We start from the raw sequence: 22,696 nt of genomic DNA on the forward strand, positions 1-22,696 counted from the left end.
GGAAGTCAAGCCTTATGGTTCAGGAGATTTTGTGATGAATCAGTGGTATTTGCCTTTTATATATATAGATTTTAGAAATAAGTACTTAACCAACCTATTTCCAGTAAGTGTAGTCAGCACACTTGATAGTCAGCAACTCCTTATCTGCTGTGTAAAGGGAACCAACAGCTCCCACAGCAGATAAGCAGTTGCTGATTATCAAGCTTTCCTTTAATTCCTGTAAGAGTGTAAATATCTATCTCTCCTTTCCTCCTAATGCTATCTGAGAGGTTCAGCAATGTTTAGTTCAAGTGACAGGTTAATCTCTGATAATTGAGACACTATCCTCTTCCAACTGGAAATAGGTTGATTAAGTACTTAAGTGCAGTACTTATGTCTGATATCTATATATATATATATATAAATACAAACAAAGAACCCAGCATCACCAAAGTATATATATAAAAGACAAATACCACTGACTCATCACAAAATATCCTGAACCATAAGGTTGGACTTCCTTGCCAGTGGCAGTTGCAGATCAGTCCAGTATTCAAATAGGGGAGCCACACCCAGTGATGTTTGACAGTGTTCAGTGGTGGCGGTTGATGTGGCTCCCCTACAGTACTTATATAATGGACTGCTTTGCAACTGCCACTGGCAAGGAAGTCCAGGAACTGAGCATTGTTTTCCTCCCCCCTCTGCAAATTGGTATCAATGGCACCATGCATTCTTTATAGCCCCGGCAGAGTGGTCTGTCTTAACTCACCTCTGTGAGGAGGGAATTCCCAATAATCATCTCTTTTAACCCCTTTGTGGGTTTAATTTAGAAAAATACCTTCTTAGTGGGTGTCTACGTCACAAAAGCAAACAATATATATGTGATGGGTTATAGTCAGACTCATGCTATGATTTCACCACTTGGTTTATATAAATACCTTTTTAAGGATCAGTATTCCTTCCTGTGTATCATTGTCTGTTCTGATGTCAAAAAGATTTCCACCATCTCCTGGAACAATATTATACTCAATTTCTGCATTTCTTCCAAAGTCAGGGTCTACAGCCCGGATCCTACCAATTGGTGATCCAACTGGAGAACTCTCTGGTACTTTTAAATGAAAAATACCTGTAAAATATAGCAAAATATATAAAAATGTAAACATATGTGTACATATGTATAGTATGTATAAAAATATATATTGAGACCTGTGCAACTACAGACAAGAGCATAGTTTTATTATGTTACAAACATTTTTTTAGAGACAACACAATTTTTAGGTGATTTTAAAATGTTATGTTTTTTCAACATACAGATCAATTTTAAAACCCACTGAATTTGTTGCAGAGGAATACATAATATATCCCTATGGTTGGGTTGCCGATGGTCACATGACCGACCACGGCTTTCTGACACTGAAGATCCTGACATCAGAGGGGTTAAATAGTTCTACCCCCCCATCCCCTACCCTACTCTCAGGGGGTGGTGGCAACGGCTAATGCTCAGGTATAGTGCCTAACCCTAAGCCCACCTCCTCCTCCTGGGCTCTAGGCCGTACCCCGATAATCTCCTTTTGGATGTCAGTTATTGATGATTGGCACCGGTGTCCTGAGTGGTGTCAGGATTCCGGCATCAGTCACATGACTACTGGCATCCCAACAGACGAGATGCTAAATGCTTCCTGTTGCAGAACAGGGCTGTTATAGTATCAAAGCAGCTATTTAGAAAATTTGCACTAAACACTAGCAGCTACTGTATATCAACCCTATAAACAAACAAGTTTGGGACACTCACCAATATCACAATTCTTTTTATTTGTGCGTAAAGATCCAACGGTATAGCACTGTGTCTGTTTTGATCAAGAATATTCGATTATGTAATTAGGGGTAAATTTACTAAGATTCGTGTTTGCCCGAGATTGCATTCCAGGGCATATTTAGCCTTTTATTCAAACTAGGTGATTTACTAAAGACAATCACAGGCATAAAAATAAGAATTTACTTACCGATAATTCTATTTCTCGTAGTCCGTAGTGGATGCTGGGGACTCCGTCAGGACCATGGGGAATAGCGGGCTCCGCAGGAGACAGGGCACATCTAAAAAAAGCTTTTAGGTCACATGGTGTGTACTGGCTCCTCCCCCTATGACCCTCCTCCAAGCCTCAGTTAGGTACTGTGCCCGGACGAGCGTACACAATAAGGAAGGATCTTGAATCCCGGGTAAGACTCATACCAGCCACACCAATCACACCGTACCACTTGTGATCTGAACCCAGTTAACAGTATGATAACAAAACGAAGTAGCCTCTGAAAAGATGGCTCACAACAAGAATAACCCGATTTTTGTAACAATAACTATGTACAAGCATTGCAGACAAACCGCACTTGGGATGGGCGCCCAGCATCCACTACGGACTACGAGAAATAGAATTATCGGTAAGTAAATTCTTATTTTCTCTAACGTCCTAGTGGATGCTGGGGACTCCGTCAGGACCATGGGGATTATACCAAAGCTCCCAAACGGGCGGGAGAGTGCGGATGACTCTGCAGCACCGAATGAGAGAACTCCAGGTCCTCCTTAGCCAGAGTATCAAATTTGTAAAATTTTACAAACGTGTTCTCCCCTGACCACGTAGCTGCTCGGCAAAGTTGTAATGCCGAGACCCCTTGGGCAGCCGCCCAAGATGCGCCCACTTTCCTAGTGGAGTGGGCCTTTACAGATTTAGGCTGTGGCACGCCTGCCACAGAATGTGCAAGTTGGATTGTGCTACAGATCCAACGTGCAATCGTCTGTTTAGACGCAGGAGCACCCATCTTGTTGGGTGCCATACAATATAAACAGCAAGTCAGACTTTCTGACTCCAGCCGTCCTAAACTATATATATATATATATATATATATATATATATATATATATATATTTTTAGGGTCCTGACAACGTCTAGTAACTTGGAGTCCTCCAAGTCCCTAGAAGCCGCAGGCACCATAATAGGTTGTTTCAGGTGAAAAACCTGACACCCCCTTAGGAAGAAAACTGGAGACGAGTCCCAGTTCTGCCCTGTCCGAATGGAAAATTAAATATGGGCTTTTGCAAGACAAAGCCGCCCATTCTGACAAACGCCTGGCCGAGGCCAGGACCAACAGCATGGTCACTGTCCATGTGAGATATTGGTCAACAGCATGTTCACTTTCCATGTGATATATTTCAAATCCACAGATTTGAGCGGTTCAAACCAATATGATTTTAAGGAATCCCAACACTATGTTGAGATCCCACGGTGCCACTAGAGGCACAAAAAGGGGTGTATATGCAATACTCCCTTGACAATCTGGACTTCAGGAACTGAAGTCAATTCTTTTCGGAAGAAATTCTACAGGGCCGAAACTTAAAACCTTAAAGAACCCCAATTTTAGGCTCAAAACACTCCTGTTTTCAGGAAGTGTAGAAATCGACCTAGTTGAATTTTCTTCGTGGGGCCTTCCTGGCCTCACCCACGCAACATATTTTCACCACATGTGGTGATGACGTTGTGCGATCACCTCCTTCCTGGCTTTGACCAGGGTAGGTATGACCTCTTATGGAATGCCTTTTTCCTTCAGGATCCGGCATTCAACCGCCATGCCGCCAAACGCAGCCGCGGTAAGTCTTGGAATAGACATGGTACCTGCTGAAGCAAGTCCCTTCTTAGCTCCCCAGGCCCTTAGTCCTCTGTGAGCATCTCTTGAAGTTCCGGGTACCAAGTCCCTCTTGGCCAATCCGGAGTCACGAGTATAGTTCATACTCCTCTATGTCTTATAATTCTCAATACCTTGGTTATGAGAAGCAGAGGAGGGAACACATACACCGACTGTTACACCCACGGTGTTACCAGGACATCCACAGCTATCGCCTGAAGGTCTCATGACCTGGCGCAATACCTGTCCCGTTTTTTGTTCGGGCGGGACGCCATCATTTCCACCTTTGGTCTTTGCCAATGGCTCACAATCATGCGGAAAAACTTCCCTATGAAGTTCCCACTCTCCCAGGTGGAGGTCATGCCTGCTGAGGAAGTCTGCTTCCCAGTCGTCCACTCCCGGAGAGAACACTGCTGACAGTGCTATCACATGATTTTCCGCCTAGCGAAAAATCCTTGCAGTGTTTTCACTGCCCTCCAGCTTCTTGTGTCGCCCTTTCTGTTTACGTGGGCGACTGCCGTGATGTTATCCCACTGGATCAATACCGGCTGACCTTGAAGCAGAGGTCTTGCTAAGTTTAGAGCCTTATAATTTCGCTCTTAGCTCCATCTATGTGGAGAGAATTCTCCAGACTTGATCACACTTTCCTGGAAATTTTTTTTCCCTGTGTGACTGCTCCCCAGCCTCTCAGGCTGGCCTCCGTGGTTACCAGCATCCAATCCTGAATGCTGAATCTGTGGCCCTCTAGAAGATGAGCACTCTGTAATCACCACAGGAGAGACACCCTTGTCCTTGGATATAGGGTTATCCGCTGATGCATCTGAAGATGCGATCCGGACCATTTGTCCAGCAGATCCCACTGAAGAGTTCTTGCGTGAAATCTGCCGAATGGAATTGCTTCGTAATAAGCCACCATTTTTACCAGGACTCTTGTGCAATGATGCACTGACACTTTTCCTGGTTTTAGGAGGATCCCGATTAGCTCGGATAACTCCCTGGCTTTCTCCTCTGGGAGAAACACCTTTTTCTGGACTGTGTCCAGAATCATCCCTAGGAACAGTAGACGTGTCCTCGGAAAAGCTACGATTTTGGAATATTTAGAATCCACTCGTGCTGTCGTAGAACTATTAAAGATAGTGCTACTCCGACCTCCAACTGTTCTCTGGACCTTGCCCTTATCAGGAAAGCGTCCAAGTTTCTTTTAAGAAGAATCATCATTTCGGCCATTACCTTGGTAAAGACCCGGGGCGCCGTGGACAATCCAAACGGCAGCGTCTGAACTGATAGTGACAGTTCTGTACCACGAACCTGAAGTACCCTTGGTGAGAAGGGCAAATTTGGACATGTAGGTAAATGTCCCTGATATCCAGTGACACCATCTCATCCCCTTCTTCCTGGTTCGCTATCACTGCTCTGAGTGACTCCATCTTGATTTGAACGCTTGTATGTAAGTGTTCAAATATTCCAGATCTCACCGAGCCGTTTGGCTTCAGTACCACAATATAGTGTGGAATAATACCCCCTCCCTTGTTGTAGGAGGGGTACTTTGATTATCACCTGCTGGGAATACAGCCTGTGAATTGTTTCCAATACTGCCTCCCTGTCGGAGGTAGACGTTGGTAAAACAGACTTCCGGAACTTGTGAGGAGGAGACGTCTCGAATTTCCAATGTACACCTGGGATACTACATGTAGGATCCAGGAGTCCCCTTGCGAGTGAGCCCACTGCGTGCTGAAACTCTTGAGATGACCCCCTACCGCACCTGAGTCCACTTGTACTGTCCCAGCGTCATGCTGCGGACTTGGCAGAAGCTGTGAAGGGCTTCTGTTCCTGGGAATGGGCTGCTTGCTGCAGTCTTCTTCCCTTTCCTCTACCCCTGGGCAGATATGACTGGCCTTTGCCCGCCTGCCCGTATGGGGACGAAAGGACTGAGACTGAAAAGACTGTGTCCTTTTCTGCTGAGATGTGACTCGGGGAATAAAAGGTGGATTTTTCAGCTGTCGCCATGGCCACCAGGTCCGATGGACCGCCCCTTTATACGGCAATACTTCCATGTGCCGTCTGGAATCTGCCTCACCTGACCACTGTCGTGTCTTCGTCTGGCAGATATGGACATCACATTTACTCTTGATGCCAGAATGCAAATATCCCTCTGCGCATCACGCATATATAGAAATGCATCCTTAAAATGCTCTATAGACAATAAAATCTTGTCCCTGTCAAGGGTATCAAAATTTTCAGTCAGGAAATCCGACCAAGCCCCCTCAGCGCTGCACATCCAGTCTGAGGCGATTGCTGGTCGTAGTATAACACCAGTATGTGTGTATATACTTCTTAGGCTATTTTTCAGCTTCCTATCAGCTGGCTCCTTGAGGGCGGCCGTATCTGGAGACGGTAACGCCACTTGTTTTTATAAGCGTGTGAGCGCCTTATCCACCCTAAGGTGTGTTTATCAACTCGCCCTTACTTCTGGCGGGAAAGGGTATACCGCCCATAACTTTCTATCGGAGGAACCCCACGTATCATCACACACTTCATTTAATTTATCTGATTCAGGCAAAACTACAAGTAGTTTATTCCCACCCTACAAAATACCCTTATTTGTGGTACTTGTAGTATCAGAAATATGTAACACCTCCTTCATGCCCTTAACATGTAACGTGTGGCCCTAAAGGAAAATACGTTTGTTTCTTCACCGTCGACACTGGAGTCAGTGTCCCTGAGGTAAATGGGCGTTTTTACAAGCCCCTGGCGGTGTCTGAGACGCCTGGACAGGTACTAATTTGTTTGCCGGTCGTCTCATGTCGTCAACCGGCTCGCAGCGTGTTGACATGATCACGTACTTCCACAAGTAAGCCATCCATTCCGGTGTCGACTCCCTAGAGAGTGACATCACCATTACAGGCAATTTTGCTCCGCCTCCTCACCAACATTTTCCTCATACATGTCGACACACACGTACCGACATACAGCACACACACAGGGAATGCTCTGATAGAGGACAGGACCCACTAGCCCTTTGGGGAGACAGAGGGAGAGTTTGCCAGCACACACCAAAATGCTATAATTATACAGGGACAACCTTTATAAAAGTGTTCCTCCCTTATAGCATTTAATATATATTTATATCGCCAAATCAGTGCCCCCCCTCTCTGTTTTAACCCTGTTTCTGTAGTGCAGTGCAGGGGAGAGCATGGGAGCCTTCCCCTCAGCCTTTCTGTGAGGGAAAATGGCGCTGTGTGCTGAGGAGAATAAGCTCCGCCCCTTTTTCGGCGGGTTTTTTCTCCCGGTTTTTAAGAACTGGCCTGGGTTAAAATACACACATATAGCCTTAATGGCTATATGTGATGTATTTATTTTGCCAATAAGGTACTTATATTGCTGCCCAGGGCGCCCCCAGCAGCGCCCTGCACCCTCCGTTGCACCCTAGGTCAGTGAGCCGTGTGACAACAATGGCGCACAGCTGCAGTGCTGTGCGCTACCTTCATGAAGACTGTGAAGTCTTCTGCCGCCTGTTTCCGGACCTCCGTTCTGCCGTCTTCTTCAGCGTCTGTAAGGGGGATCGGCGGCGCGGCTCCGGGACGAACCCCAGGCTGACCTGTGTTCCGACTCCCTCTGGAGCTCAGTGTCCAGTAGCCTAAGATCCCAATCCATCCTGCACGCAGGTGAGTTGGAGATCTCTCCCCTAAGTCCCTCGTTGCAGTGATCCTGTTGCCAGCAGGAATCACTGAATGAAACCTAAAAAAAAACTTTTCTAAACAGCTCTTTAAGAGAGCCACCTAGATTGCACCCTTCTCGGACGGGCACAAAAACCTAACTGAGGCTTGGAGGAGGGTCATAGGGGGAGGAGCCAGTACACACCATGTGACCTAAAAGCTTTTTTTAGATGTGCCCTGTCTCCTGCGGAGCCCGCTATTCCCCATGGTCCTGACGGAGTCCCCAGCATCCACTAGGACGTTAGAGAAATCACAATTTGAACTGCAAAACAAGAACAAATTTGCAAATACTGTAGAAATCAATACACCATCGAACAAACTCGCAAGTACTTCAACAGAAAGAATACAAGCCAGAAATTCCCTACGAAACGTGTTTAAAAACATGGAGCAAACTCGGGACAAAATGTTGTTTGCAAATAGACATCCCTGGGAGCAGCATGTTTGGAGATGCCTAATGCGCTGTGCAGACTTCTGCAGAACATGCTGATCACATCTATGAAGCAGATCTATCTATTATGACGAGAAGTCATTTAAAAGGATCCCCAGTTCTTATAGATGGTAAAATTAGGTAAAACATAGACCTGGGCTGGAGGTAATTAAATTGAGGTAATTGAGCTGTTCTACCAGTCTTTCTGAGTAAGCTGGAGTTTACTAAGATGGCCAAGCTTTGCGACTATTTTGACTGTCTTTGGATGCAGCACTTGAATCATAAACGCTGGCAGAAGCCGTCTTTTTACTACAATTACCTTTTGCAGCATGAGCATATTAGCTTTATGGTATTACAATACCGTAAAACTATGAATCAGGCCCTAAGTGTGAGCAAACTGCTCTGAACATAGAATAGGCATATCCTAGTATATAGGACTGTCCCGATCATCCCACAGAGACATCCAGGTCATATATACGTCCTTTGACCATTCCAGAGTGCGGAGTGCGGATACAGAGGAATTGAGATGCTGACGGAGGAGACGAGCAGGAGGAAGCGGGGACCTGGAACCAGAAGTGGTTGGCAGGTCACACATGTGTGCCTGTGTGTGAGTGGTGCCAGTGAGGGAGGGACGGAGCGGGTGCTGGTGCCGTAGGCAGAGAGGGGACTGAGCAGGTGCCACCACCGGAGAGGGGACAGCAGAGCAGGAGCCGGAGCAGTGGCGAGTGAAGGTGCTGGAGAGGGGACTGCGTGGGTGCTGCCACCGGAGAGGGGACAGCGCGGTGCAAAAGCCGGAGCATGAACAAGTAAAGGTGCCAGAGAGGGGACAGAGCGGGAGCCGATGCAGGGGATGACACAAGGGTCCCAGCAGCTGGAGGAGACACAGCAGGAGACAGAGGTGCTGACTGAGCAGGACAGCAAACCCACTGATAGGAGGAGGTACAGGGGTGCTGCAGGAGACGGCCCCCACAGATAAGTACAATACTACCAACTTTATATTATTGTTTTGAATTTATTGTGTATTGTATAGTACATAAGTGTTTTTCTTTTTTCTCTCTCCCCTATCATTTATTTGAATTGCCAATTACTGTTCTGTAATTGCTATTGTACTGTAGTGATTATTGGTTTTTTTCTTCACAGCTAGGCTATAGTAATGTATTGTGTAGTATAGTTTGTATTGTTTAGTTAAAGGTAAGAGGGAGTTAACATTTAATTTAAAAAAATGGGAGGGGCCGTGATTGAGGATCTCACTCAGTGCATGTCATGCGAGATGTATGCACACCTGGAGCAACCGTCACAGTGTGAATACATCTGCACGAGGTGTGTGCAAATGATTGCCCTGGAAGCCCAGGTAACTGATCTAGAGCAAACCATCATTCATCTGAGGGAGATTCACAGTCTTGAACAAGGCTTACATAGAACGGTGGATGAGTTGCAGGAGGGGTCACCGGTAGATTAGGATGACCAGATAACCAGCTGGGTCACAGTTAGGAGGAAGAAAAAGAGGGGGAGGTATGACATCTCTAAACTACCAAACCCCAACAAGGTCGCACGATTGGATGTAGATTCAGTGGATGGTAGTGAGGAAATGACGATGCCGGAGGAGACTGTTCCCTCTAGCAACCAGAGGAGCGGTACCTCTGGACTGGTGAATGAAAGAGGGGTTTGTGTTCCTGGAACACTGGGTGGACTTCTCAGTCAGGTGCCATCTTTTTTGTTGCAATGGATTGCACCAGAATGAGGAGGGGGCAACGGTGCTGGGGGGAAGGATGGTTAGAAGGTTGGAGGAGATTTTAAACTAGGTGCTTGGGGGAAGGGTTTAGTTAGAAACTACTGGTCATTCAGTGAGAACAGTAAAGATGGTGGTAGTGAACCAAGTGAGGGTGTATAATGGGGGAGGGAAAGAGCAGACTTCATGACCATTAATATAGGTACTAATAAGGGTATTACCAAGGGGATTGCCAAATCACTGACTAGTGATGTTTATGGGTCACTGTTACTGCATAGAGAAAATGATGTCCCTAGTGCAAGGAGAAATACCTATCTTAATTGTATGTATGTAAATGCTAGAAGCCTAACAGGTAAAAAGGGGAACTAGAAATCCTTGCCGCAAGCAATCAGTACAATATTATAGGCATTACTGAAACCTGGTGGGATGAATCTCATAACTGGTCAGTTAATATGGAGAGTTATGCACTGTTCAGGAGAGACAGATCAAACAAACAGGGTGGAGGGGTTTACCTTTACTTAAAGCCGTTTTTAAAACTTGATGTACGGGAGTATATTCATGAGGAAACTATAAACACTGTTGAGACATTATTGGTTGAAATTATATGTGGGGTAAAGGTAAAGAGAAATTTAGTAGTAGGGCTATGCTACATGCCCCCTGGAATTAATATATCTGATGAGGAAATGTTGCTGAAGCAAATTGATAAAGCAGCAGGAGCAAGAGACGTAATAGAGATGGGAGATTTTAACTATCCAGAGATAAATTGAACAAACGATTCATGCGATACTGCTAGGGGTAATATGTTTTTAAACATACTTAATAACTACTTCAACTTATCAAGGAACCAACTAGGTCCAACATAATCTTAGACCTGTTATTGACAAACAATGGGGATTTGATATAAAATATTATAGTAGGGGAGCCCATAGGAAAGAGCGACCACAATATGGTCACATTCAATATCAATTTTCATAATCAGTCCTATATAGGTTCAACTATGACTCTGAACTTCAGCAAAGCCAATTTTGACATGATGAGAGAAACTTTAGGGACACTGAATGGGAAATTTTGTTTCAAGGAAAAAACACTACAGAGAAATGGGAGGCATTAAAATCACTGCTCAATGAGATTACACATAAATTTATTCCCACGGGCAGCAAACAAAGGACTAAAAACTCCAATCCAATGTGGCTTAATAAAAATATTAAGGAATTAATGGGCAGAAAAAGGCAAGCATTCAGAAAATACAAATCAGATGGGAAGGCAGAGTCACTCGAGTACTATAAGGTTTGCAACAAGATATGCAAAAAAGAAATAAGAACGGCTAAAGTAGAAACTGAAATGCTAGTAGCAAAGGAAAGTAAATCAAACCCCCAAAAATTATTTAAATATATAACAACATAAAAAAGATTAAAGAAGGAGAGTATAGGCCCTTTAAAGGACAAATTGGCAGATTTAATAAAAAATGATAACGACATGTGGATACATTAAATTAGTTTTTCTCATCTGTATTTACAATAGAGGACCAGATGCATGAACTAACACCCAACCCCAATTAGGATAATGTCCCACTGCTTAGTGCTTATTTAAGTGAGGAGGAAGTCTGTAACTGATTGAAAAAAAAATAATTAATAAGTCACCTGATCCAGACGGTATTCATACAAGAGTTATCATGGAGCTACACTGCGAATTAGCAAGACCTCTATTTTTAATCCTCAATGATTCACTTACATCAGGCATGGTTCCCAAAGACTGACGTATAGTGGAATTAGTGCCAATCTTCAAAAAGGGAGGTAAAGCTGAACCAGGCAATTATAGACCAGTTAGTCTTACATATATAGGGGGGAAAGTCCTAGAAAGCATTCTGAGGTATAGTGTACAGAAGATCCTTGAAGCCAAAAAGATTATTATTCGGAATCAACATGGATTTGTGAAGGATAGATCATGTCAAACAAACTTACTAGGCTTTTATAAATCAGTTAATGCGAACCTTGATCAGGGTAAGACGGTGGATGTAATCTTTTTAGACTTTGCTAAAGCTTTTTACATAGTGCCACACATGAGACTTATCTATAAGTTACATGAACTAGGGCTAGGGAGCACAATATGCACTTCGGTTAGTAACTGGTTGGATAATAGGGAGCAGCGCATTGTGGTAATTGGAACTTTTTCAAATTGGACTGAAGTTCTAAGTGGTGTGCCACAAGGGTCTGTTCTCAGACCGCTATTGTTCAACATTTTCATTAACGATCTAGCAGAAGGTCTAGAGAGCATGTTGTCAATTTTTGCAGACAATACCAAACTATGTAAGGTTATAAATTTGGAGGTAGAAGCTTAGTCTCTCCAGAATGATTTATTTAAACTGGAATCATGGGCAGTAAAACAGAGAATGAGATTTAATACAGACAAGTGTAATGTAATGCACCTTGGTAGCAAGAACAAAATTAACACCTACAGTACATACTTAATGGGGTGATTTTAGGGGACTCCTTACTGGAAAAAGATGTAGGTTTTCATATAGACAGCAAACTTAGAAGCAGCACACAATGTAGGATAGCGTCAAAAAAGGCAAACAAGGTACTAGCATGCATAAAGAGGGGTATTGATGCAAGGGATGAGAGTGTTATACTCCCATTATATAAAGCCCTAGTGTGGCCCCATCTGGAATACTGCACACAATTGTGGGTACCCCACTACAAAATGTATTTTCTGGAACTAGAAAAGGTTCAGAGGTGGGCGACCAAACTAATTAAGGGGATGAAGATGCTGGAATACCAGGAAAGACTTGCAAGGCTTGACATGCTCACACTAGAAAAGAGGAGATTAAGAGGGGACATTATCAACATTTATAAATATTTAAGGGGACAATACACAGAGCTTTCGGGTGATCAGTTTTTGTTAAGACCAGCACAGAAAACACGTGGGCACCCACTTATTTTAGAGGAGAGGAGATGCCGCACAAAGAGGCAGAAAGGTTTTTTCACAGTAAGGTCAATACGAGTTTGGAATTCCCTGCCTGAGAAAGTAGTAATTGCAGACTCGGCTAATACTTTTAAGAATGGCCTAGATAAATTCCTAAAGGATAAGGCTATATAGGGTTATGGTGGATAGATCATTTACTATAGTTATAATAAAATGAGGAAATACAACACAACGGATGACTTTATCAACAGATAAAATTACTCCTGAAAATAATACAGAGTAGGAGAACACAAATAGGTTGAACTCGACGGAAGGATTGTCTTTTTTCAACCTCACAAACCATGTAACTATGTAACTGTGTAACTATATACAGCAGTCAATCAGCTGGACACACATATGCATGTGTGTGCATGTGTGTAGTTGCCATATAAATATATTACAATCAACTGAAGAAATAAATAAATGGACATTGGTTATTTATGTTACACGGTTCTTTTAAAAAAAGACTCATTTGCAGACAATTTGTTGAAGCCACAATAGCAAACTATTAACATCTTGTGTCAAACATCATAATTGTGGCCTACGGTAATTTGTTTGTAAGAAGTACCAAAATAATTAATTAAACAAACTGCACCATCTTTTCATGGGCAACTTATCACCACTTGCTGCATGTAATACATTTACAGTACATTACACTGAGCATGTAAGCACCTATTCTCTAATGGAAATTATTTCCAATTTTTTATATTATAGTTTTATCAGTGTATATTAACTCCCAATGTTTCAGTTGTGATTCATATAATGTAAGCTATTATACAGTATATTCCTGACAGGCAGCTCTTAAATTATATGTTAACCTTGAGAACCCTGCAACCTCATATATCAAACTTTATACTGTATTACTTCACTGGTTATACTCAGTGCATATTAATGTTATATAGAAATACAATTTGAGGTCCATGGTAAAATCACTAACCATTGGTATAAAATATAATTTAAATAATTACAAGAACACTAACTGTTCTTGCTTCACCTAGAGTATGAATATTTTAAAGCTGTACAAAAGCCCTGCTTAGAATACAACAGATAGAGATAGAAACTGCACGGGCAAGAGTAGTAATTTATATGTTATATTATTTTAATTCAAAACAAAAGTGATGCTGTAGTGAATTTTACATAAGTTCTGACAAGTACTGTCCAACTTGTCAAAAATTAACATATACAGTACAGTATCTGTATAAGGAGGGAAAGGGAAAAGTGAATACATTTTCACTAATGCACTCAAAAAAGAGAGTGTGTTAATAATAAGTATTTATCAAAGCTTGAAGAAAGATAAAATTGTAAGTAGAGATGAGCGGGTTCGGTTTCTTTGAATCCGAACCCGCCAGAACTTCATGTTTTTTTTCACGGGTCCGAGCGACTCGGATCTTCCCGCCTTGCTCGGTTAACCCGAGCGCGCCCGAACGTCATCATGACGCTGTCGGATTCTCGCGAGGCTCGGATTCTATCGCGAGACTCGGATTCTATATAAGGAGCCGCGCGTCGCCGCCATTTTCACTCGTGCATTGAGATTGATAGGGAGAGGACGTGTCTGGCGTCCTCTCCATTAGAATAGAGATAGATAGATTAGATAGAGAGAGATTGTGCAGAGTCGCAGACAGAGTTAGTTTACCACAGTCAGTGACCAGTGCAGTTGCTAGTTAACTTTTATTTAATATAATATATCCGTTCACTTCTCTCTGCTATATCCGTTCTCTGCCTGAAAAAAAAAACGATACACAGCACAGTCAGTCACACAGTGTGACTCAGTCTGTGTGCACTCAGCTCAGCCCAGTGTGCTGCACAGTCATCAATGTATAAATTAAAAGCTTATAATTAATTGTGGGGGAGACTGGGGAGCACTGCAGGTTGTTAGCAGGAGCCAGGAGTACAATTATATTAATTAACAGTGCACACTTTTGCTGCAGGAGTGGTGACCAGTGCCTGACCACCAGTATAGTATTGTTGTATACTACTAATATCTCTTTAAATATCAACCAGTCTATATTAGCAGCAGACACAGTACAGTGCGGTAGTTCACGGCTGTGGCTACCTCTGTGTCGGCACACGGCAGGCAGTCCGTCCGACCAGAATTGTATTATTTATTATTATATACCTACCACCTAACCGTGGTTTTTTTTTCATTCTTTATACCGTCATAGTGTCATCCTAATTGTTACGAGTATACTACTATCTCTTTATCAACCAGTGTACAGTGCGGTAGTTCACGGCTGTGGCTACCTCTGTGTCGGCACACGGCAGGCAGTCCGTCCGACCAGAATTGTATTATTTATTATTATATACCTACCACCTAACCGTGGTTTTTTTTTCATTCTTTATACCGTCATAGTGTCATCCTAATTGTTACGAGTATACTACTATCTCTTTATCAACCAGTGTACAGTGCGGTAGTTCACGGCTGTGGCTACCTCTGTGTCGGCACACGGCAGGCAGTCCGTCCGACCAGAATTGTATTATTTATTATTATATACCTACCACCTAACCGTGGTTTTTTTTTCATTCTTTATACCGTCATAGTGTCATCCTAATTGTTACGAGTATACTACTATCTCTTTATCAACCAGTGTACAGTGCGGTAGTTCACGGCTGTGGCTACCTCTGTGTCGGCACACGGCAGGCAGTCCGTCCGACCAGAATTGTATTATTTATTATTATATACCTACCACCTAACCGTGGTTTTTTTTTCATTCTTTATACCGTCATAGTGTCATCCTAATTGTTACGAGTATACTACTATCTCTTTATCAACCAGTGTACAGTGCGGTAGTTCATGGCTGTGGCTACCTCTGTGTCGGCACACGGCAGGCAGTCCGTCCGACCAGAATTGTATTATTTATTATTATATACCTACCACCTAACCGTGGTTTTTTTTTCATTCTTTATACCGTCATAGTGTCATCCTAATTGTTACGAGTATACTACTATCTCTTTATCAACCAGTGTACAGTGCGGTAGTTCACGGCTGTGGCTACCTCTGTGTCGGCAGTCGGCAGGCAGTCCGTCCATCCATAATTGTATTATTATTATAATATATACCACCTAACTGTGGTTTTTTTTGCATTCTTTATACCGTCGTCATAGTGTCATACTAGTTGTTACGAGTATACTACTATCTCTTTATCAACCAGTGTACAGTGCGGTAGTTCACGGCTGTGGCTACCTCTGTGTCGGCAGTCGGCAGGCAGTCCGTCCATCCATAATTGTATTATTATTATAATATATACCACCTAACCGTGGTTTTTTTTTCATTCTTTATACCGTCGTCATAGTGTCATACTAGTTGTTACGAGTATACTACTATCTCTTTATCAACCAGTGTACAGTGCGGTAGTTCACGGCTGTGGCTACCTCTGTGTCGGCAGTCGGCAGGCAGTCCGTCCATCCATAATTGTATTATTATTATAATATATACCACCTAACCGTGGTTTTTTTATACCACCTAACCGTGGCAGTCCGTCCATAATTGTATACTAGTATCCAATCCATCCATCTCCATTGTTTACCTGAGGTGCCTTTTAGTTCTGCCTATAAAATATGGAGAACAAAAAAGTTGAGGTTCCAAAATTAGGGAAAGATCAAGATCCACTTCCACCTCGTGCTGAAGCTGCTGCCACTAGTCATGGCCGAGACGATGAAATGCCAGCAACGTCGTCTGCCAAGGCCGATGCCCAATGTCATAGTACAGAGCATGTCAAATCCAAAACACCAAATATCAGTAAAAAGCCTCTTTTTTTCTTTGCGTCATGTGCTGTTTGGGGAGGGTTTTTTGGAAGGGACATCCTGCGTGACACTGCAGTGCCACTCCTAGATGGGCCCGGTGTTTGTGTCGGCCACTAGGGTCGCTAATCTTACTCACACAGCTACCTCATTGCGCCTCTTTTTTTCTTTGCGTCATGTGCTGTTTGGGGAGGGTTTTTTGGAAGGGACATCCTGCGTGACACTGCAGTGCCACTCCTAGATGGGCCCGGTGTTTGTGTCGGCCACTAGGGTCGCTTATCTTACTCACACAGCGACCTCGGTGCAAATTTTAGGACTAAAAATAATATTGTGAGGTGTGATGTGTTCAGAATAGGCTGAAAATGAGTGTAAATTATGTTTTTTGAGGTTAATAATACTTTGGGATCAAAATTACCCCCAAATTCTATGATTTAAGCTGTTTTTTAGGGTTTTTTGAAAAAAACACCCGAATCCAAAACACACCCGAATCCGACAAAAAAAATTCGGTGAGGTTTTGCCAAAACGCGGTCGAACCCAAAACACGGCCGCGGAACCGAACCCAAAACCAAAACACAAAACCCGAAAAATTTCCGGCGCTCATCTCTAATTGTAAGAGATAAAGTACTAACCAATCAGCTCCTACCTGTAATTTTTCAAATATATCCTGTAAAATGTAAATTAGAAGCTGATTGGTTAGTTGAGTGTATCTCTCACAATTTTATTGCTTTCCAAGAATTGATAAATTCCCCTCTTAACCTTTAATTGATATGATTTTTATTTTATTTTAATTGCTTATAAATAGTGGAATACTGTAAACACAGACATAAAATATCCAAATGTATCTAACTAGAGAACAAAAATAGACATAAAAAATTACAACATACAGGTACATACAATGTTCAATATATAAATGTTAATACTATAGCATCCATTCCTCTATTTGGGATGCGATCAGGAAGCCAGCAGTCGGAATCCCAGCACCGGAAAAGCCACATGAGGCCATAATACCAATGCCAGAACTCTGACAGCTGATGAAATGCTGATACCAGAATCCTGACACCCGCCAACCTGATCATAAGTATGCTGCCCACTGTTAGTGTTAGCCCATGGGGGAGATATGCTTATGCACCATCGGGGAGGGTTAGGATGCGGGGAGGGGGGGTTAGATTTAGGCACCCCTGGGTAGGGTTAGGGTTAGGCTGCAGGGAAGGGAGGGTTATGGTTAGGTTGCGGGTAAGGGGGCTAGGTTTAGGGACCTCCCAGGTGAGTTAAGGTTAGGCTGCTTAGAGTTAGGCTGCTGAAATAGAGGGTTAGGGGGGTATTGGGGGAGGGAAAGTATACTTTCTTATTTCCTGTCAGGATTCTTTCTATCAGGATGCTGTGGTCAGTCTTCTAACTGTTGGCACCCCAACCTCTAGTAAAGCATATCACACACACCCTGTTTAACATATATGGTGGGATGTAATGCCACCCAAGTCCGGCGGCTGTGCAGGATGATGCCCGAACTCTGGCATTTTTTAATGGGGCAATCACTTACAAGGCATGGTTTTGCCTTTTAAGCAATTGTCGCTTTTATAAAAAGGTGGTGTCTGATAAATCGATATTGGCTATGTCGGTGGCGCATGTGCAGCAGGACATCGGGGCATGTGCAGCAGGACATACTGCTATGTAATCAGTTATCGCAGTGCGAGTTTGGGTGATTTTATCACATGACATCTGCATCCAAGATGCGAATGGTGATAAATAGGACCCCAATTTGGTGATGCAATATGTCAGGGAAAGGTATGGAGAGCAGGACATGTTTAGGGAAAAGAGCAATATCAAAGCCTACAGGAGAGACCAGAATGGAGCCCCCCTCAGCCTAGAACCTTTGAATAACAGGACAAGACCACCAGATGTGAAAAAATAACCATGAGTCTTGGCAACCTTTACAGCAAAGAAGTGAAACCAAAAGGTGAAATTCAGAAGGAGTGGGGAACAGAGATAAGGAGAGAATCTACAGTAGCAATAAGGGAAGGAAAAACTATGGAGATTTTTATGTTGAAAAGAGGGAAAGGGTCATAAGAGAAGACCAGTATCCAGCACTTCATGGTGATCTAAGATCATGGGTTATAATATACATAACACAGAAAAGTGCAACATACAGTAGATGATGGCTACCCAGAAAGACAAACCATAACATTTTTGTCAGAATCATGACAACTTAGGAGGGCTAAAATACAATTGCAATAAGTACACAGTCTAATTAACCTCCTATAACTGAAGAAGAAAGTAGCAGTAAAGACAACAGTAAACAAACAGAAAGAAACACATTTTCTAATATAGATAAATAGGTCTAGACTGTAGCATGGGTCAAAAGAGTGCATTTTGGGGGTAATTCAGACCTTATCGTAGCATCAAATTTGTTAGCAGTTGGGCAAAACCATGTGCACTGCAGGTGTGGCAGATATAACATTTGCAGAGAGAGTTAGATTTAGGTGGGTTATTTTGTTTCTGTGCAGAGTAAATACTGCCTGCTTCATTTTTACACTGCAATTCTGCACATGTTATATCTGCCCCCCCCACCCCCCCACCCCCACCTGCAGTGCACATGGTTTTGCCCAACTGCTAACAAATTTGCTGCTACTATCAGGTCTGAATTACCCCTTAAAACAGATATTGGAGTTGGGCTTAAATTAAGGTCGACAGCATCACACTTTTTGCCTTTCAGGGAGAGGAATATGTCAAGTCTCACAAGCAGAGGGGACAAATGAGTAGACCATAGACATACGTGTACACCAAATGGCCAACTTTTCGAGCATCAGGGTGCCATCATCCAATAATTTAGCAGAATAAGGCCTGTACTCAATGAAGACCTATAACTGAAAGGGGAATTTTCATCTGCAATGATAGCCATGCTTCAACAAGGATCTAGTCACATGATGGAAAATTTAGTTTTTTGGTCGGTGACAATAATGAATCACGCCACTTAATAATAATCATAATGGAAAGAGATGTAGGCAGTTTACAAGCAAATCCATGTCGGTAGCTTCAGAAAGGATTCATTTAAACAAGCCCCAGAGGTATTCTGGAATAGCAGAATAGTTAACAAATTGAGGGATTTTCTTTATACTAATATTATTTCACAGTCCCTATTTTGCAGATCATCTTCCTTATTTATCATTGCATGTAATGTCAGAGCTCATGGTAAATACATGGTTCTTAACAGTTGCAAGGAATTCACATGTCAATAGTTACATGACTTGAAGCATCTTTTCTGTTTTCAAATTTTGCTTGGAATTCTTATACAACCTGACAAAAAATTACACTTAAACTTGGCTTTAATGTATTGTACTAAAGAATTCACTCATCTGCAGACTACCACAGAAACATAATTGAGCTTGAAGTCACCAGGATCTGAACTTAGGGCTTTTGGCGGTCTGTAAGGTTTTTGAGAGTGACTTACAGAATTTATTTTTCTAGGAAATCTGTAAAAATCCAAGGTGTTCTGATTTTGTTACTGCAAGAAAATAATGACGGTTTACTGTAACTATGGAGGCCCAATATTGACTGAAAGTCAAGGGAGTGAATTCAATAGGTCATATCTGTAAGGAAAGTGGGAAAATTAATGAACTGGGGGCAGGTAGGGTCATAGCCAATGCCAATGGTGGCAAGAGCAAGGCACTGCTCTGTACTGGTGTAAACAAAATGGCTCCATTTTTATCTTTGGGCTGAATAATGTCAGTCTTTCCAGGGAAAAGAAAACACCAACAAGTGAGGACATAAAAAATCAGACACTTCACAGTATTTTCTGACAGCCTGTAAGGAAGCCTCCATGGTTGACATGAAAACAAGAAATGAACACTAGAGCAATTCAGTCATCAGGCTTGCAAGAATAATTGCTTGAAGGTATGCAAGTTGCACCGCAAACAATTATCAGAGTAAAAAAAAATCATAGAGTCCATTAGAGACATCATGGGACTATATATAGTATTGCATAGTTTAAAATAAGGGTCCCGTATTGTGAAAGAATTTAGTCATGCTGTGGCAAGTTCTCTGATTGGCTACTTGCATATACAGTAGACCCAAAATGGTCATTAAAACAATTTATGAATAAACATATTTGATTAAATTAATTTTAATTTACGCTGCACATGCAATTTATGCACAATTAGTCAAGAGTATGGCTTGCAGGTATAAAGTAAAATAAAAAAAAACTGTTACACATAGATAAAAACTAATAATGAATTTTTGAAATTGCCAAAATGATGAGAGTTAGAAATCACTGTTTTGCATATTTCCACACATTTTTAGCTTGAACAGTTATCTTTAAAATGCCTTTAGTGTGATGTAGAGATTTTTTACATAGAGAATAAGAACACAATGCTTTTCTCTAGAAATGGAATAATCCAAACCCTGGAGGAACCCTCAGATTATTAAAATAAATTACTCTAAAACCAAATAACTCTAATGATTATTTAAAACAATACATACAATATCTACAAGCAAAATATAATGTGATACAATGCCTTCCTCTTTCTGATGAAAATGTTGTATCAGTGGATTATGTAGGAATTAATTAATTATTCACTTGGCAAGCTTCAATATTTCCTACATGGTTGTAAGGACTACAGAAATTGTGGTTTCAGAAACCTCAAACAAATTCCTGGAAAGTCATTAAGGTCCTAAACGTGCAGACTTTCTCGTGTTAAGCCGGGTCAATAATAAAAAAAAAGCTCTTTGCTGGAGGTTTAAAGTTCAGACTGCCTGGAGAATTAAAGACTCTGGATTATATGTTTACTTACATGTACTGGTAACTTTTACATCATGAGTTGAAATTAAAGAAAATAAAGCTTTTCCTTCCTGGAAAGTCAAAGTCATAATTGACTCTCTGTACGGACAAGGATAATTCAGTGAAGATTAATTCTGAAGATCAAGATCAGAGCTTCAAATAAGGAAGCATTAAAATATTCCTAATATATACCTTAAAGTTAAATGAATACTTTATGTTTGGTGAGAATTTAATTTTTTTTACTCCCATGCATGTTTTCACAAAGGAATCCACCTCATCATAGGGGGAAGAAAGTGTCAAGTCATCAGTGATATGGCACACTACATCACAGTGGAATGCATGCTAACATTTACAGAGGAGGCAGAGGGACGAAGCTTGCCAGTTTCATCTATGAGCAGACACCATCACACTGCTCAAATGCCAGCCACAGGACACTTGCTTTTAAATTTCTCTTGCTTATGGATTCATTGCCCCACCATTGCTCCACTGCCAGTCCTAGGTACACCTGTCACCCTATATACCCAGTTAGTGTCAGTGCTTTTGACATTAATGGTGTGGTCCATCAAATAGCAATAATTCAGTAGAAATCAGGGCTTCATTTACAGTTAGCAAACATTAATAAAGTATACAGTACTTTAAGGTCTAATTAGTGCTTAAGGGAAGGTGTGAATTTTATTACTTTACTTTTTTAACTCCTATTTTAGTATTTACAAAGTCCATCCCGCAATCTATTGTGAACACTGTCATGCGGCGAGTTCTTACCGCCGTGAGTCCTAGGATTCAGTATCTTCCAGTGCGGTGGCCTGTGGTGCTTGGTGGCCACATGGGGATGCGGCGTAGTCAGCATCAGGAGTGACGGCTTCCTGGAACCGGAGGGGAGGACATAGTGGCTGCAGCTTCCTGGTATGTCTGCAATGCAGGGAGCGGCCATGTTGGAGACCAGGAGCAGCACCAATGAGCAAGATGGGTGAGTACAGACAATCCTGTGTCCCTGCTGCCTATAAATAGGCTGGGACTGTTGCATTATGTGCCGCTGCTTTGTTGCAGTTTCTCAGTACCCTTGCTTATTGCTTTCATAGATTAGTCTGTGCGTCTCTTGGTATTGGTCCCACCTTACTCTCCGACCTCTCTGCCAGCTCTCGCTGCATTATGCTTGCCAGCTCCCTAGTGCGTGGTCATCGTTAACTGCTCCCTCTACGGTGTCTGCGAATTCTGCAGGATTCCCATGGTGGTTCGCCAGCTGCAGCCCGTACCTTTTCATTCATGTCTTTGCATCATCCAGCAAACAGTCTTAGCAGTTCTTCATTCACTTCTTCACATCACCCAGCAAACAGTCTTCACAGTTCTTCATTCATGTCTTCGCATCATCCAGCAAACAGTCTTCACAGTTTTTCATTCACATCTTCGCATAATCCAGCAAACAGTCTTCACACTTTTCTGCCACATTTTTGTACCATCTAAAGCTTATTCCTCACAATACTCCTGTTTTTGCCTCATATCACTCAATGGACATTCTCTACCATTTTCCAACCCAGAACTAGTCAGTCCCAGTATTCCTACAGTTTAATTCTGCTCTGTTACTGTTAATAAACATATGAAAAGGAACTACCTTCATCCTCTTTGTTTCCTGCATTCTGGAGCTCTTGCTCCTTTGGTTGGTCTGAGTCCACCGGATTCACAAAAACAGCTTGGCGTGACAAACA

At 42.3% G+C, this 22,696-nt stretch overlaps 1 protein-coding gene across 1 annotated transcript in view; it reads right to left on the minus strand.

Annotated features, from left to right (window-relative positions):
* CDH12 (cadherin 12) overlaps nt 1-22,696 on the minus strand; it is a 1,390,824-nt gene that overhangs the window by 48,857 nt on the left and 1,319,271 nt on the right. The window contains exon 8 of the mRNA XM_063922964.1: nt 918-1,105. Within this exon, the coding sequence (XP_063779034.1) occupies nt 918-1,105 (188 nt within the window). The remainder of the gene's footprint in view (nt 1-917; nt 1,106-22,696) is intronic.

Source organism: Pseudophryne corroboree, chromosome 5 (assembly GCF_028390025.1).
Source record: "Pseudophryne corroboree isolate aPseCor3 chromosome 5, aPseCor3.hap2, whole genome shotgun sequence".
NCBI classification, from domain to species: domain Eukaryota; kingdom Metazoa; phylum Chordata; class Amphibia; order Anura; family Myobatrachidae; genus Pseudophryne; species Pseudophryne corroboree.